Below are 17582 nucleotides of genomic sequence, written 5' to 3'. Positions count from 1 at the left end.
ATATTGATGTGAAAATATAATCTCCACAACATAGGAAATTGAAAAATGAAGTAGAAGCAGAGTGAAATTCCACAATCCTTCAATGAAATTTTATTCATCTGTTTCAAAGGAAAGGACATATAGAGCAAGTACTCATTTAAAATAGTCTGTAATTTACAAGAATACACTTGTAGTGTAGAGGCTAGAGAGAGAGCACAGTGGATAAGCACTTGCCTTGCATGCAATCAACCAACGTTCAATCCTGGACACTCCATCTGATCCCCAGAGCCCTGTCAGGAGTCATTCCTGATTGCAGACCCAGGAGTAAACCCTTAGCACAGTCAGATGTGTTACCAAAAGAAAGAAAAACTCGGATTTTAGGGCCTGTTCTGCATAAAACACATTCTACTAGAGTAAGGGGTTATCTTAAGTTTAGATGTTGTGCCTATTTATCATCAAATAAGGTCAAGACAGCCTTAATATTCTCGTCAGCTTGACTGAAAATTACATAGTTTCCTATCTCAGAGTCTTACAACAGCTTTCTTTAGAAAACTATCAGTGATTATCATTTTTTTTAATATATCGGAGAGCCCGGCAAGCTACCGAGAGTATTCGATATGCCAGACACAGTAACAACAAAGTCTCCAATAGAGACGTTACTGGGCCCGCTCGAGCAAATCGACGATCAACGGGAGGGCCTTTACCTTACCTTAATATATGAAAGGCTTTCTAAATGTCTCTATCTTGTTTTACAAACCAAAAACTTTCTCAAGGGCCTCTTTTGAAAATGCAATCAATAAGCAGGGTAAATCACAAACCTATCTCTGTAGAGACTTCAACAGGCAAACACAGATGATCTAATCACATAAAAATAACCTTTTCAAATTTTATAGATAATTCAATGTACTGATCAACCCCTACACTAACATTCTTGGCACTCATCTCGCCATCTTAACCTGACCATGAGAATCCTTTCCATCCTTTGCTTCCACAGAGCTGAGCTCAGACTGGTTCTTACTCCCCTTCCCTATGCAACTAATGTTGCATAAAATGTCCCTTGCTTGTTTACCTTTGTCCAGTGTGATTTTAATCTTTCTGGCTTTTACAGAGGAAAATTAAGTCACCTTGAATGAATGTAGAATTTAATAATATGCTACTTCTATTTTGTGATTTTTAATGTTTACTATGATCTGGCAACTTCGATATCACAATCACCCACTGAGATGAGTCAGGTAGTATCTTTTCTACTCTGGATGTGGATACTGAGATTTGATGCTAGCTAGCTATTTCTGTTAGGTCACTGCTCTTATGTTTATGCCACTTTCCCACCAAACATTATTAAATTCTAATCCAATGAAATGGCATGAGGAGATGAGGCCCTGGGTACAGTGATTAGTTCTACGATAATGAATGGAATGTGTCCTCATAAAACAAACCCGAGGACTCCTTTGCTTTTTCCACATATGAAGCAAGAAGACGACTTTCTATGAGGTAGGAAACTGCTGGTCCCCTTAGATCCTGAAGCTTCCAGAACTCTGACACATAAATTTTTGTTGTTTATAAGCCGCCCAGCCTATGGTATTATGTTAAAATACTTCCGGTTGATGAAGAAAGTCATCGGGCAAATAAATTCTAGACTGGTGTAAATAGAACCAAACCAGTCAATATAAAATTCCTAAAAGTATCTTTTTATTTTGCTTCCTCTGACTAGCTTTTGTGTATTGCTTGGGAGAAAGAGAAGTCTCAGAGTGTGTGTGTGTTGTTGTTGTTGTGTGACTGTAGTTGTGGTGATTATGTTGGGAGATCGGATGCACTATCTTCTCCAGAGCTGTTCAAGATGCACCCACCTCCTGGGAAGAGGAACAGCAAGGAAAACCCTAACACTCACCGCGCAGGCTCAGCTCCTCCACAGCTGGAGAGAGGTCCTAAATATCCTGAGGGCAGCTGGAGAGAGGTCCTAAATATCCTGAGGGCTCCCCCGCCAACGTCCTCCCCAACCGCTCCTTCCTGCGCGTGCGCAGGATTGTCCACGGACCTCCTGTGGAACCGAGACCAGTGGTACCCAGTTCACTCACTGGAAGCCCTAGTGCATGTTTCCCGGCTATCTTTAGAGCCTGTGCCCAGGGTTCCCGTTTGTCCTCCTCCCCACACTCCAGACCCCAAGCAGCCCTGCTCTCCCTCGCTCCTAGTAGGGCATTGCAGGCATCTTCCTCTCCCCCTGTACAGTGGACCCTCTGCCCTTGATCACTCGCTCAGAGCCTGTGGGGCCACCCACCTCGCATGACCTCATATGAAGCTCAAGGCACCAGATCCCGTGCCCCTTCGCTTGTGCCCCAGGTTCTTAACCTCTGGATCCTGCAGCCCTCCACCTCACCTGTCTTGGTCTCTCTGCAGGACAGGCACTGGTGGCAGGAAGTTCCAGGGTGGACAGGTCTTTTAAAGATTTTTAAAAAACTAGTTCCTTTGAGTGTGTAGGAGTTAAAAACATCCAGAGGTGTGACGACACTGGGTCCTGCAACCGGCTCTTGTGGGTCGCCCCAAAGTCTTCACCACGATGCTCGGGAGTCTTTCCCCCGTAGGAATTATCTCACTCTTCCAAAACTCCACCTTTGTGCTTCCTCCACCACTGCTGGCTCAGCATGCAGGATTCCCAGTTGCTCATCTGCTAGCACTGCCCTGATTGGTCCAGCCCTGCGAAGTCCCCATCCACAAACCTTGGACGGTCAGATATTGCCTCGGTTTGACCATCTCCAACCCAATCTCTACCCCAGTGTTGCCTAACGCTTAGACTCGCAGGCTCTGAACTGTCAAGGGTACAAACACACTCCAAACAGACAGTGATGTGTTATCTTAGTGCCAAGAGGAGCTCGAGTTTTGTTTGTTGGGAGTTAGGGGATGGGGTTTTAGCTGTGTTCAGGGATCACTCCTGGGCCTCTTAGAGGGCCATACTAGGTGCCCAGTAAATGCGTGCAAGGCCTTAGTTGCTCTGCAATCAATCTCTGGCCCCAAGGAGTTTTATTAGGAGATGGTGCTGACCGCCCACTGCAGGAAAAGTGGTTTCTCTTCCAGTCCAAGTGTTTTATAGATGATGATTATTTTGCTCTCATCTGCTGCTCCAGGCCCAGGTATAGAGGACATTTCCTGACACTCACTTACCCAGTGGTTTACATAGATGACCCTTCTTAGCCTGCCTTCCAGCCCACCAGAGAATGTTTCCTGCTGCCCAGGACCAGTCACAACAGCCTGTGTCCTGAGAATATTTCCTGCTTGCTGTAGACCAGTCCCGGACAATGAACCTCCCAAAATCCAGTGAGACCACTGGTCCTTTTCCCAAGATGGTTTGAACCCAGCCTTGGTCAGTAACCCTCTTCCAACATTGTTTCCTCCTTGAGAACTATCTCTCACTCATATTCTTCATATTCTTTCCTCCATGTACATAACACTCTGGTTAGAAGGTGCTTAGCAGATGAACTGAAAAACTACCTGTTTTTTTTTTTAAATCTTGAAGGACAATTAAGAAGTAGGCTGTGAGATGGAGCAAGACAGTAAAAGAGACAAGGGGAAAAATTTAAAAGAGCATTTAAAATGCAATTAGAAGTGACCATTAATAAAATGAGTCTTCCTCCCCCTTTCAAGATATACAACCTGAGAGACACATTTTGCTGAAATCAGTATCAATATATATGGAAGGTGTAGGAATGGAAACCATAGATGGTTAAAACTTGAAAATAAAAAATGTTTCTATAACTCACTTTATTATGATATTCAATAGAGAATATTAAAATCATAAAGAATTGTCCCCAAACCCTATGAGCTCTTGGACTCTTTTCAGCTTCTACTTCAACAAGTTTGTTGTATGTTCATCTGCTCCATAAACCCGGAGAATAATTAGATTTCTCATGTTGCTTGTGGGCAGCAGCCTATGTTCCCCCAAAGAATCATAATGATGTCCCTCTCTATTGCATTTCTCATTCGTTCTTCATAGATGGAGGAAAAAGATTAGAAAAGAAAGTGATTTATTTTTTTCATGTTTTCTTTGTTTTTGTATGTTTTAGTGCCAAAACTTCCTTTAAAATATGGAATCTTGGAGGGGCTGGAGTGATAGCACAGCAGGTGTGGCATTTGCCTAGCATGAAGCTGACCCGAGTTCTATTTCGAGCATCCCATATGGTCCCCCGAGCACTGCCACAAGTAATTCCTGAGTGCATGAGCCAGGAGTAATCCCGTGCATTTCCAGGTGTGACCCAAAAAGGGAAAAAATATATGGAATCTTGGAGACCAGATAGTACAGAGATTAAGGTGCTTCCTCCACACAAGGCTAACTCCAGTTTAATTCCTCGCACTACATATGGTCCCCATGCACCACTATGAGTAACCCAACCAGGATACAGAGAAGCAGGATTAACCATTGAAAACCACAGGGGGTTACTGCAAACCAAAACAATGTGGAATCTAAGTTTTTCAGACAATCTGTTACCGTATAAACTTTGATGCTGGTTTTAGTTCAGCTCTTCTTTGGGAGAAACGGTGTTCCAACAGTGCTTAGACCACTACTAGTCATTCTACTGAGCTAACCAGTCCAGTAGCTCAGCAAAAGGGCCTGAGAATGCAGTGCTGCTTTGATCTTGAGTATCAATACTACTGTAGCCACAGTGGCTGTACTCTGGGATGCCCAAGGCCATCCCTGGCAATGCTTGAGGGCCTCCAGGACTACTCTTTTGGATACTCAGGAAACCATTTAGTGATGGGAACTGAGCCAGGTCTAACGCTTTGTATTGTCTCTCCAGCCCCAGTTAGCTTCTTAATTGTATAAAATTGGGGGGGGGGGGGGCGGGGAATGTATGTGTGTCCATGGGAAAATGATTCACTGTAGGATTAATGTTCTCATTCATGACTCAGTTTAAGATATAATTAGCTTCCTCTATAAACTCTCTATTCTGACAACACTATCGTTTCTCTGTTTTTATTCATAGATTCAGAATAATCAGGAACAGAATTCCTGCCCCCTCCGTGGTAATAGCACAGCGGGTAGGGCGTTCGCCTTACAAGCGGCCAACATGGCCGACCCAAGTTCGATTCCTCCGCCCCTCTCGGAGAGCCCGGCAAGCTACCGAGAGTATTCAATATGCCAGACACAGTAACAACAAAGTCTCCAATGGAGACGTTACTGGGCCCGCTCGAGCAAATCGACGATCAACGGGAGGGCCTTTACCTTTACCTTTATCTCTGTGGTAATGTTTATCACTTGTTACCTTTCTATTTTTTCTAGTAAAGAAAGCAGAAATTTCACCAATTATCTCTCTCTCCTGGCAGTGCTCAGGGGACCATATGCAGTGCCAGGGATGAAAATTGGTTGACTGCATGCAAGGCAAGCACTTCACCCAGAGCCTGGCAAGCTACCTGTGGCGTATTTGATATGCCAAAAAGAGTAACAATAACAGGTCTCATTCCCCTGACTCTGAAAGAGCCTCCAATACAGCAGCGTTGGGAAAGACGAGTAAGGAGAGGCTGCTAAAATCTCAGGGCTGGACGAATGGAGATGTTACTGGCACCAGCTAGAGTAAATCAATGAACAACGGGATGATAGTGATACAGTGATCTGTTTCTGCACATTGGACTCAAAGCCTTCCTACCCCCATAAATTACAAAGAAGGAGCATATGGTCTTCTTTGGGGCAATTACTTTATTACATAAATATACCTATACCGAGATACATATACAAAAGAGAATGTCTCTCTGTGTTCAGGTGTAGTAGAGGGCAGTTCAAGGAAGACATAAAAGGATCACTTGTTCTTATTTGAACTCACTTTGTGTTTTTTACCAAGGCATACTCATTCTTCTTTCCTTCTCATCATTTGTCTCCTCTGGCACAGCAAAGTTCAGGAATATCTGTTCTAGTGTCATCTGACTGATAGAATAGTCTTCTAAACTGTATTGATCTTTAGCGTTCTCCAAAATATCAACGAGCTTTAAAAATAACAAAAGTAAAATTAGTATTAAAGTTCTTCTACCTCCTACCCCAGATGAACCTCTTCTCTTGCCAAATTACTGTCAGAGAATAAAAGTCAGAGGAGGGAGATGAGAAATTAAGACCGTTATAGGTACTATGTCTTCATTTGTGTTTTCTTAAAAGGCAGTATATAAGGGGCTTGATATCTACAATCACCTTTCCCCAGCTAGTGTCCTTCTTGGGAATGTAGTAGTTAAGTATCCCCTGAGTTTCCTGCTTTAATTCACTACCTAAAAAGGAAAAATAGCATAAGTAAGTTATTTAACAGATTATATAGAACATAAAAAGAAATAAGTCAATTAAATAGATAAGGCAAAAATAAACTTTAAGAATATAAGACTAAATTTGTGATTACCCAAAAGAATGTTTCCAGATTCCCTCGCCATTCCAACCCCCAGCTCCATACCACCTGTCAACTTGACCCATTAAAGAGTTTCAGTGGTTGTCACTTAGGTTTCATGCTTTCAGTTTTGTTGAATCTGTGTTTGGGGCATATGGCTATACCCCTCCCTCATATCACTGGTATTACTGAAGCCCTGATGTCTGGTAACCCATTACTTCTTGTCTCGTCTTGCCTCCTTGATTTCTTTCCTTCTCTGTCTGTCTCCTCTCTAAACCCTGGGGTCAAGGAAGATCTAAGTACACCCCTTTTCCTCATCCAGTGTTCTATATTCTACCGATAAGTGAGCTCATCCTGTGTTTGTATTTCTTCTTCTGGCTTAGTTCACTCAACATGATATCTTCCAATTCCAACTTTAATCTGTTTTCTATTTGGATACTGATATACAAGTTGTCTGACAATTGTTATCTAACTTCTGACTTCAAGATTCAATATTATTTTATTTATTTAGTTACCACAATGGATGTATACTTGATATACTTGTTGATACTTGATATATATATAGATATATGTATATATATTCATATATATAATGTGTCTGGTGTGTATAAAAGGCATACTTGATTTTTTTTTCTTTTTGGGTCACACCTGGTGATGCTCAGGGATTCCTCCTGGCTCTGCACTCAGGAATGGTGGTGCTGAGGGGACCATATGGGATGCTGGGAATCGAACCTGGGTTAGCTGCATGCAAGGCAAATACTCTATCCACTGTGCTATGGCTCCAGCCCCAAAAGGCATACTTGTTGACAGAATTGTTGGTTCATATGAAGGTAATGGAATGATATATATTATGTATTGAATTAAAATATCCTACAGACAAGAATCCTCTATCTTGCAAGGAAATCACTTATACGATAAAAATATTCTCAGACAAATAACAGATGAAAATATTCATTGCATCTAAACCATCTCTACAAGGAACACTTAATATTCCTATGAAATGGCTTAATGGAAAATATGACCAAAATTTACATTAAAAATGCCAACAAATTTTTTCTTGTCAACTATTTATCAATAAACTGAAAACTGAACTCTCCTATCAAAGGCATGGGTGGCTGGATGGATCCAGAAACAAAATACAAATTCTGCTGCCTATAGGAGAAAGAGTTGAACTCTTATGATAAACACTGGCTTAGAGTGAGAGATTGGAAAACAATCATAAAGGCTAACGGTAGACTAAAAACATCAGGGATAGCCATACTTATGTCTGACCAGATAGTATTCAAGTTAAAGGAAATAGTAAAAGATAAGAATGTGGGGTTGGAGTGATAGTACAGCAGGTAGGGCATTTGCCTTGCATGCAGCCAACCCAGATTCTATCCCCGGTATTTCATATGGTCCATTGTGCATTGTTAGGAGTGCAAACAGTAAAGTGAGTAGTAGAATGAATAAAGACCAAAGGTGACACAAAGACATTGGTCATGGGCAGTTGTGGTGATATGAAGCAACTTTGTATAGCAATACCATAAACTTTATGACTATTGTAAACTATATAAAAGAAGTAAAGTCTCATATGGATGGACAATTAATAGCAGAAGTTATGAGCTTTAAAGTGAAGAAATTCCTTTTCAACAAGTATTGGACATACACATGGAAGAAAATAAAATGGACACCCTCTGTATCACACCCTACACAATGGGCAATTCAAATGGATTAAAAGACCAAATAATATTAGAGATAAATGCATAAAATATATTAAGGAATATTTAGAGAGAACTCTCCATATTGACCTCAATGATTCATTTTCGTTGGTAGAAAAAAAACAAAAGTGAAGCTAAATAGTAAATTAGTATGAGTATAGATTTAAGTTTGTTCTCAATTTTCAGCTTCCTCATCTTTTCCAGTGTAAATTTAGGAGCTTTCAGTCTTTGCCTCATCCCTGTACTTCTTCCTGGGATCACTCTCCTTAACTTAAATATCTACTTCCTCTCTGTGTTCCATAGTATCATATCTTCTGGAGACAGTAACTGGATTTCTTGGTGAATTTTCCCAACAGGACCTTATGAGGGATTCTGTTAAACTCATTTTCTGTGCATTCCTTGGTCCCACAAAATAAGTCCTTTTTAGAGTATTCATTTGCAGGAGATGGAGAGGCAACTTAAGAGGAAGAGTGTGTGTTTTGCATGTGGGAAGCTTAAGTTCAATTCCTGGTACAGTATGCTCCCTCAAGCACCAGGTACAGAGACTGGAGTAGTCCCTGAACAAGACCAGCTATGGCCCTTAAAAAAGAGAAAGAAAGAAAGAAAGAAAGAAAGAAAGAAAGAAAGAAAGAAAGAAAGAGAAGGAAGGAAGGAAGGAAGGAAAGAAAGAAAGAAAGAAAGAAAGAAAGAAAGAAAGAAAGAAAGAAAGAAAGAAGAAAGGTACGAACACAAAATTGACTTGCTGGGAGTTGGGGCTACTTCACTACCCAAGCCACTGCTGCCCACAAGGAACATTCCCAGGGCTGCCCTGACCACACAACTTGCAGAACATGAGGTGACAGCAAGGAGCTTTTACAGCAGGAACCCCAGAGCAAGAGAGAAGAGCGCTGATTCCTTCTCACTTCTGAAATTTGACTGTGTAACCACAGGATTCAGGGGGCTTCATGTATTTGTGTCTAAATCCACAGGGATTTATGCTCAAAGAATTTGTAGGTGTAAGTGCAAAGAGATGCTGCTGCTAATTGTCCCAGGTAGCTCAGGGTCTGGGCTGGAATTTCTAGAGATCCTGGAGATTCTGGAGATGGGGCAGGGAGAGTCCTCCCCTGTGGAGAGAAGTTCAGCACCCAACCCATGCCCAACATCCACTGGCATATAAATGTCCCAGTTTCACAGCTCCATAACTAAAATTAGAGACATGAGGCTACTGAATCATCCCAGTTCCACAGACCCCAGAGCATCACTGTCATTCTGTTGTTCATCGATTTCCTCAAGCAGGCACCAGTAACGTCTCCTTCGTCCTAGCCCTGAGATTTTAGAAAGTGCCATATTCAAGTCTCTTTCAGGGTCAGGAGAATGAGACCCATCATTGTTGCCAGTTTTTGGCATATTGAATATGCCATGGGGAGTTTGCCAGACTTTGCCGTGCGGGCAGGATCCTTTCAGTAGCCTGCCAGGTTCTCCAGAGTAAGAATTAGATAATAAGATGTGGCAAATGTGGCCGCGCGCTTCTGAGAACTGGGTTTTATAGTCTCTGGGTCTTAGACGTTAATGGGATTACACAGAGTCGGGGGCAGTTGGTGGGTGTAACGCCTACATACTGGAAAATGGGGGATCTGGGTGGAGGAGGCCCAATCTCTATCCGAGAAGGCTTGGAGATCTAAGCCCCGGGTCCCGCACACCTGGGTTCCTCTGCTGGGAACCTCTAGGTTCCTTCATGCGTGAAGCTCATCCGAACTTGTGAAGTGTGGTTTTAAGCATGGCTGTGGCTGTAACCAGAGGTCTTCAGCTGCTGGGGCTCTGCTCGGGGCGGGGAGGGAAACTCAGCCCGCCCTCCTCCAAGGGGCCCTGGTGAGGACAGCCGGGCATGGAGGCAGGAGACTCTGCCCTATTCTCTTCTAGGGGCATAGGCAGTGGCATATGCAAATTTCACAGTACTGTCAATCCAGTAGGAGCACAGCAGATTGGATGGGAAAATTGTGAAAAGTCCACTAAGCTCAGTGAGTGAAAACAATAATACAGAAGGCTCAACTAGCACCAAATGACTCAGTAAATCTTCAGTGACTTTAGTAATACCATTGTGAGATATATGTAGTAACAAATGGTATAAAGTAAATCCTTTTGTCCCACTAAGGGTACAGACTTGGGGTTGGGGGTGGGGAAACTGGGGACATTGGTGGACAGAAGTTTATACTGGTGGTGGGATTGATGTTGAATATCTGAAGCTGTAGTATAAACAACTTTATAAATCACAGTATCTTAACTAAATAAATTTACAATAATAAAAAACAAAAAGTACATTTAGGTGACATTATTGTATAGACTTCATACATATAAAATACACAGGTAGATTGTTGTTTGTGATGCTGATTTATTTTTTAAAAATAATTATTTGTGTGTGGGTTCCCTGCCATTCCTTTATGATTTCATAATATTTGGCAAACTATTTTCTGAAGAGTTAAATGAGAAAATAATGTTCAACAACTACCTTTCAGTAAATAATGCACATGAAACCCATATCTTGTACCTATATTCCCTTTAAATATCTTGTGCTCACTTCAAATTTAAGACTTGTTTCAGTGTTGAATACTGAAAAGAAAATTGCTGAGGTTTTCTGATCACAAATTTTTCAATAGTCATTTAGGTATCTGGTGAAATAGAACTTTGATACAATAAATGTCAAAATATTTATTGAGAGTTGGACACATAGTACAGAGGTTAAGCATATATGCTTAGCATATGGACAACCCTAATTTGATCCACAGCACTGTAAAGTTCCCCTGAGTACCAGCAGGAATTATCCCTGACCACTTCTGGGTGTTGCCTCAACCCCCCAGAACCCATCCCACCTCATCTCACCAAGTTATTTGCTGAGCAAAACTGTATGTTTAAATTATTCATGGGCATATCTATTTGCATGCATCACGGGCACATCACAATCACTATAGCCAACACAGAGGTGATCATCTTTCTGTACATCTCTTTTCCATTCATCAATTCCTTAACGAAATCTCAACTCCTACTATGCAATACATTAACCTATTTCCCATTACCTAGAGAGAAAACATTACCTAGAGAAAAAATTAAAAGTGATACTGACAGCCTTGCCTTGTCTGTTACTTCTATTTGAGGACAGAGATAAAATAAATAGTATCTGTGCCTTGTGTTGTATAAAGTGAAAGGCACTTGTCAAATCAGGTCTACTCTTGGGGCGGGTTGAGGGGGACAATTCTTTGCATTTGTAACACCATATCCTGGCCCAGAAAGAAAAATATCAGGGTCCTATGCTTACTTGGAGGAAAAAGATTGAATAAAGTTTGTAGCATATGACATGTGAAAATAATTTAGAATGGTGCTAAACAACTGGTTTAGAAATATAATTTATGTGAATGGCACAAATCCAAACTGCCATATTAAGTGATGTAAGAAATTAGTGAAAATATTTTTTGTGGAAGCATGGCATAGCCAGGCATAATGGATTGCAGAAGCAAGTATCAAAATGAATTCAGTGTTGAAATATCAGAAACTAATGGAAAAATGGTTGTTAAATATATGTAACAATGATTAACACGATTTAAAAAATTCCTAACAAAATTAGCCTAACCAAATTTACCTGGAAATGTTGTCTCAATGAAATCTTTAAACTCTTCCATCATCTGGTCACGTGCCTCACTCTTGACCTTCACCTTTAGTACGTAAATGTTACCAAACTTGCTCTTGAGATGCTGAGGGCTGCCCAAGCATACAATCCTCCCTTTCACCAAGATTGCCAGTTTAGTACAGATGGCATCACATTCCTCCATGCTGATGAAATTAAACACCGGGATGAGCACATCTAAGAACCTTTCCTTTGGAAGACCTTATGTAGTTCAAACAGTCAGAACTTTATGATTATTTTAAACGGGAAGTGAATATTTTTCACATGATAAATGGCAGAGTAACAAAATCCTCAAAAAGAAAATATCCCTAACCTTCTTCCTTCCCATGCTTGATAATTTTAACTTAAAGAGGATTCTGGCCACTCCATTAATTTGGTCTAATAAGAAACTCAAAAACTGACGATAAGTAGAACCAATATTCCTAGCCCTGTAATGCTATTTTATAGTCACTTGCAAGAGCACCAACTCTGAAGCAATCCCTTCAAAGAAACACACCTGTGGGAAGATATCATAATGGTCTTGTCATTTGCACATGCTTCTTTCACAATACCCCAGAGCATGTGTCTGGCTAATGGATCCATGCAAGTTGATGGCTCATCCATCAAAATGACTGAGGGGTTTCCAATTAGAGCAATAGCAGCACTCAGCCTACGTTTGTTTCCTCCGCTTCATGGTACAGGAAGAAACAGTAGAAGGAAGGAGAGGATATACACATTAGTTATTGTCAGAAAAGACTTAGACCAAACATTCAAATATTGAGACTCTAGCAAATACTTTATAAATGCATCCCCATGGTAATTACATATACATCTAATAAATGAGCAGAACCAAAGAGTATATATTAATCCATTTTATTTGGAATATAGAAGTTACTTTTATGTAACTGCTTGTCACATTGGTTGTTTTGTTTTGTTTTGGGGTCACACCTGGCAATGCTCAGGGACTACTCCTGGTTCTGCACTCAGGAATTACTCATGGTGGTGCTTGAAGCACCTTATGGGATGCCAGGTACTGAACCCAGGTCAGCCATGTGCAAGACAAGAGCCCTATTGGCTCTAAGATCTCTAGGACCCCTGTCACATTGTTATCTCTAGTATTGATTTTGTTCTTAGGGTGTCATTATTTTTTTGTTTTTTGTTTTGGGAAAAAGCTGGCAATGTACAGGGGTTACTCCTGGCTCTGCACTCAGGAATTACTCCTGGCGGTGTTCAGGGTACTATATATGTGATGCTGAGAATCGAACCCAGATCGGCCGCGTGCAAGGCAAACACCCTACCCGCCATGCTATCACTCCAGCTCCAGGGTGTCATTATTTTTTCGGGTATATAAACCCCACTACATTTTGAAAGGCCTGCGTTCGTCCTTTCTTAGGACACAAAGAATCAAATGGATAATAAGTATAAGATGCTTCCTGCTGAGGTTCAAAAGTCATTTAAATAAAACTAAGATATAAGAGAAATTCTTATCTGCAAAGGAAAAACATAGAACTAGATTTATCTTTTGACTACATTAAAATCTTGGAAACCCACTGCACTGTTGCATAATTAGTAATCGTTTGACGGAGTGACTCAGAAGGAGCTAAAAAAAAAACAATGAAGAACTGCAACATTAGCAACAGAAATAAAAGATCGGTACAATGACTCACCTGTATGTTTTTATAAGTTTGTCCGCTTGGGGTTCCAGTTGTAGGGAATTCAAGCTTACTGTCACATGCTGCCTAATTTTATGCTCAGGTATTCCCCACAGTCTGGCAAACATGATCAACATTTCCCGAGCAGTCATATATTCCAGCAAGGCATCAAATTGAGGGCAATAGCCAACTTTTGACTTCACCTAAATACAAGTATTACCTTAATAAACATCCATGTCCTCTATCCTACTGAGTACACAATGAAAAGACAGGAGGCCTTATAATACTCAAGGTTTTTCTTCTAAGACTACTACCAAAAGTTTTTGTTTCTTACAGCTTACAAAATTATGACTGTTGGTCTATTGTAATAAACTGGATTAAAATGTCCCCAGTTCAGTTTTAAATATTTTGTGAATGATAAAATCAGACGCAAAATAGTGTTGGGTATGTCTAGTTATTGATGTTTCTAGTCATAAACTAGAAATGTCCCTCATTAATTAGAAACTTCACTTCAAGGAACATAGAAAAACACTCATAATCATGTAAATACCTTGTTTTATAGTGAAGCTGAGTAAGAAGCAAAGTCATCCCTCACACCTTCAAATGGGGTATTGTAATCACTACTACCTTAATAAATAATCAACACTTCTATGGTTCACATAGAGATACATATTGACAGAGAAAATATAGAACTAAAAATTAATTTTAGATAAAAAAATTAAGGTATTTTAAACAACTGAAATTAATACTTTTCCATCTGGAATTGAGGTGTTACTCTAGAATGTCCCCAACTGTTTTTCTTTCTGGCCATTTGGATAAATCAACTAAAAACCTTTAATTCTAGGATAAAATTATTTTGCTACATAATTTTAAAGACAAGCCCCACACCTTTTCCCGCCAAACCCCACAGCCCCCAGCGGGGGACACCTGCCGCAGCTCCGTGGGACAGTACATCACCTAATCTGCCCCTCCCCTACAGGTGGGTAGGGGGAGCCCAAGCCGGGAGCCGCTCCTCCCCCCCCAGCCCCGCACCTTTTCCCGCCAAACCCCACAGCCCCCAGCCAGGGATACCTGCCTCAGCTCCGTGGGACTGTCCATCGCCCCTCCTCCATTCCAGGATTCTGGGTGGGAGTGACCCTGGGCCGGGCCAGGGGCCGTGGGCACTACAAAGGGGGCTATCCAAAAGGGAACAATCTAACCAGCTAGGTTATCACTCAGATTCAAAAGAAAGATGTAAAATTTTACAGATAAACATCAGTTACAGAAGTTTATAGCTACTAAACTAGCTTTACAAGCAGACAAAACGGTCTTCCATAGATGAAAAAAACTATTTGTAAGTAATAAAAACACCTTAATTCAAAAAGATATATGAAAACCTATATTTACTGTACAGCAGGCAGGATATTGAAACAAGTCAAATGTTTTACGACATATAAATGGAAAAGAAGTAGTTGTGTAAATACACAATGGAATATTACTCAACTAGAAGAGAGAAATCTTGCTTTGGTTGTAACTTGGATGAAACTAGAATCATGTTCAACAAAATACATCAGAGGGACAGGACAAATAACACACCAAATTATCTCATTCACCCATGGTATATTGATCACTTGACTACATCCCGTTATTCCGTTCATCCCTGCCGCGTGCTAGTGTAGCCCAATGGCATCTGCTCATTCTAGGAACACAAAGAGCCTCAAACCGATTGTTCAGGGACGTTCAGGTTCGTTCAGTTAGTAATGGCTCTAGTCCAACGGTCATCTCCAAATGTCATTACGTGTCCAGCCCATCTGATTTTTGATGCTTTGGAAAATGAGACAGCATCCCTGATTCTCGACCATTGATGGAGGTCGTAACTCCAGATTCTCTCATTTGAGTGAAGCATGATACTCCAAGCATAGCTCTTTCGATTCCTCTTTGGGAAACCTGAATAGCATTCTCATCCTCTTTTCATAGTGCCCAGGTCTCTGAGGTCTATGTTAATGCAAGGGAGAACAGTGGAATTGAAGACATGTGCCCGGAGCCAGAGGCTCTTCATCCTCTTAGCTATTTCTTTGACACTCTTGAAGGCGTTCCAAGCTGCTCTCTTCCTCCTGCGCAATTCTGGTGTCAGGTCATTCGTCATGTTGACTTCTCAACCTAGGTACACATAACTATTGCATTCGGAGATATTCATTCCATTGAGAGCGAATGGAATATCAGGAATGAGACCGTTTCTCATAAACATTGTCTTTGTGAGATTCAGCTGTAGTACGACTTTTCCACACTCACAGTCGAAGTCGGCCAGCGTTTGTGCCACTTGGTGTTATTAGAACGATGTCATCAGCGAAGCAGAGGTGGCGTAGTTGCCGACTGTCTATCTTCACCCCCATTCCTTCCCATTCCAGTCATCACATGATGTTCTCGAGGGTGGCACTGAAGAGTTTCGGTGAAATGGTATTATCCTGCCGAACACCTCTCTTGACATGGATGATCACTTCCTTGTATAATGGTGAAATCCTGGTAGTGAATCCGCAATACAGCTCACGGGGGATCCTGATGTATTGAGTTTGAACGCCCTATTTGGCTAGGACTTCGATAAACCGCTTCAGTCTCAACAGAATCAAAGGCCTTCTTTAAATCAATGAATGTTAGGTAGAGCGGCATCTTGAACTCCTGAAAAGCCTCAAAGAGCTTTGTTATCGTGTGGCTATGGTCAATCATGCTGAATACTTTTTGGAACCTGGCTTGCTTTCATGGTTATCCTTCATCTAATGTTCTGCCAATCCTATTCAGGATGACTTGAATGAACAGCTTGTAGACAACAGACAACAGGCAGATTGGGCGATAGTTGCCAATGTGGATGTCTCCCTTCTTGTACAGTCCTGCTGGTTTTCCATTGGGATGGAACCTTGAATTCAGACAGGTAGCGTGTGAAGAGCCAAGCCAGTATATTAATGAGTACTAACGGCAGGTTCTTCAGGTGTTTGGGTCTGACCTTGACTGGGCCAGGTGCTGTTTGCTTCTTTACTGACAAAATAGCATGTCGGATTTTGGAAGGGAGAACGTTGGGAATGACATATCCATCCTGCGTAATTTGGGATGTGAGCAGGTGGACATGACTATCAAAGAGATCTGAGTAGAAGTCATGAATAATCTTCTCCATTGCCCTTCTGGAAGATGTGATAGATCCATCAGGACGTTGGAGGGCAGTCATCTTGGTCTTGTAGTTGGCGAAGGACAGGTGGGCATTGTGAATGCTTTTCCCAGCTTCTGCCGCATCTGCCAGCACGTCTGCTTTTCTCTCTTTGAGGTCTTCCTTTATCGTGTCTCTGCACTGCTTTGCGAGCTCATACATTTGCTTGCTGTTGCCTGAGACTTGTGCCAAGCCACGTTGGCGAATGACCTCGAGAGTTTTCAAAGACAGGCATCTTTTTGTGGCTCTCTCTCTCTTGGTGTTCCTTGCACAATCATGGAGGTGCTAAACCAGTCGATCATATTCGTCGTCAATGTTGTCAACAATGGCATCTTCCCATGTTGCCGCAATAGTGCCAAAGAGCTCCCAGTTGGTCATTCTGGGAGTTCTCTTCTTAAACTTTGCAGCCCTTTCTTCCCTGCTCTGTGAAGTAGAATTTTGCATGAAGGAGACCTTGGTCTGATCCTGTTTGGAATTTTGGGACAACAGCGACATCAGTCAGGCAATACCCTTGGTTGAACATGATGTGGTCAATTTTGTTGTGGAACCATCCATCGGGAGACTCCCATGTCCAACGTTTAGATTCGGCCTTCTTGAATTGTGAGTTACCATGGGTGTCTTGCTCGACATGATGAACTCAGACAGTCTCTTACCCTGTTTGTTCCATTCTAGGCCACGGGGCCCAATGTGGAGTTCTTTGGCTGATCTTCTCGGTCCTATCTTGGTTTTAAAATCACCGATCTTATAGAAGGTGTGGTCTTCTTTATAGAACTTCTCCAGCTCCATGTAGAACTTCTCAATTTCTCTTTCGCCCTAATTGGATGTTGGTGCGTAGACAACGAAGATAGAAACTTCTGGCAGTGAGCCTCATCTATTCAAGTGTAATCATCTGATTTGGGTTGTTAGGCATTCGAATGAATCAATGCTTATGGCCAAGTTCGTGTTTTTTATTTTTTTATTTTATCAACCTTTCCTTCCTCATCCTTCTTAACCCATGGTATATAGAGAAACGAAACAAATGAAAGTTTGTTATATCTTTGTTTATTTTTTGCCTGTATGCCTCATTATTTTAAATTTTGACACTTTCTATAA

The 17582-nt window shown here is 41.4% G+C and overlaps 1 protein-coding gene across 1 annotated transcript in view; it reads right to left on the bottom strand.

Moving 5' to 3' along the window:
• Positions 1 to 17582, bottom strand: part of LOC130045923 (phospholipid-transporting ATPase ABCA3-like) — a 126675-nt gene that overhangs the window by 24156 nt on the left and 84937 nt on the right. The window contains exons 27-32 of the mRNA XM_056138805.1: positions 13331 to 13518; positions 12181 to 12351; positions 11640 to 11830; positions 6146 to 6219; positions 5811 to 5946; positions 2354 to 2412 (exon numbers count right to left, since the gene is read on the bottom strand). Coding sequence (XP_055994780.1) covers positions 2354 to 2412; positions 5811 to 5946; positions 6146 to 6219; positions 11640 to 11830; positions 12181 to 12351; positions 13331 to 13518 — 819 coding nt within the window. The remainder of the gene's footprint in view (positions 1 to 2353; positions 2413 to 5810; positions 5947 to 6145; positions 6220 to 11639; positions 11831 to 12180; positions 12352 to 13330; positions 13519 to 17582) is intronic.

This window comes from Sorex fumeus, unplaced genomic scaffold (genome assembly GCF_029834395.1).
Source record: "Sorex fumeus unplaced genomic scaffold, SorFum_2.1 ptg000130l, whole genome shotgun sequence".
In the NCBI taxonomy this organism is placed as follows: Eukaryota; Metazoa; Chordata; class Mammalia; order Eulipotyphla; family Soricidae; genus Sorex; species Sorex fumeus.
This window is presented reverse-complemented; position numbering and strand designations above follow the sequence as displayed.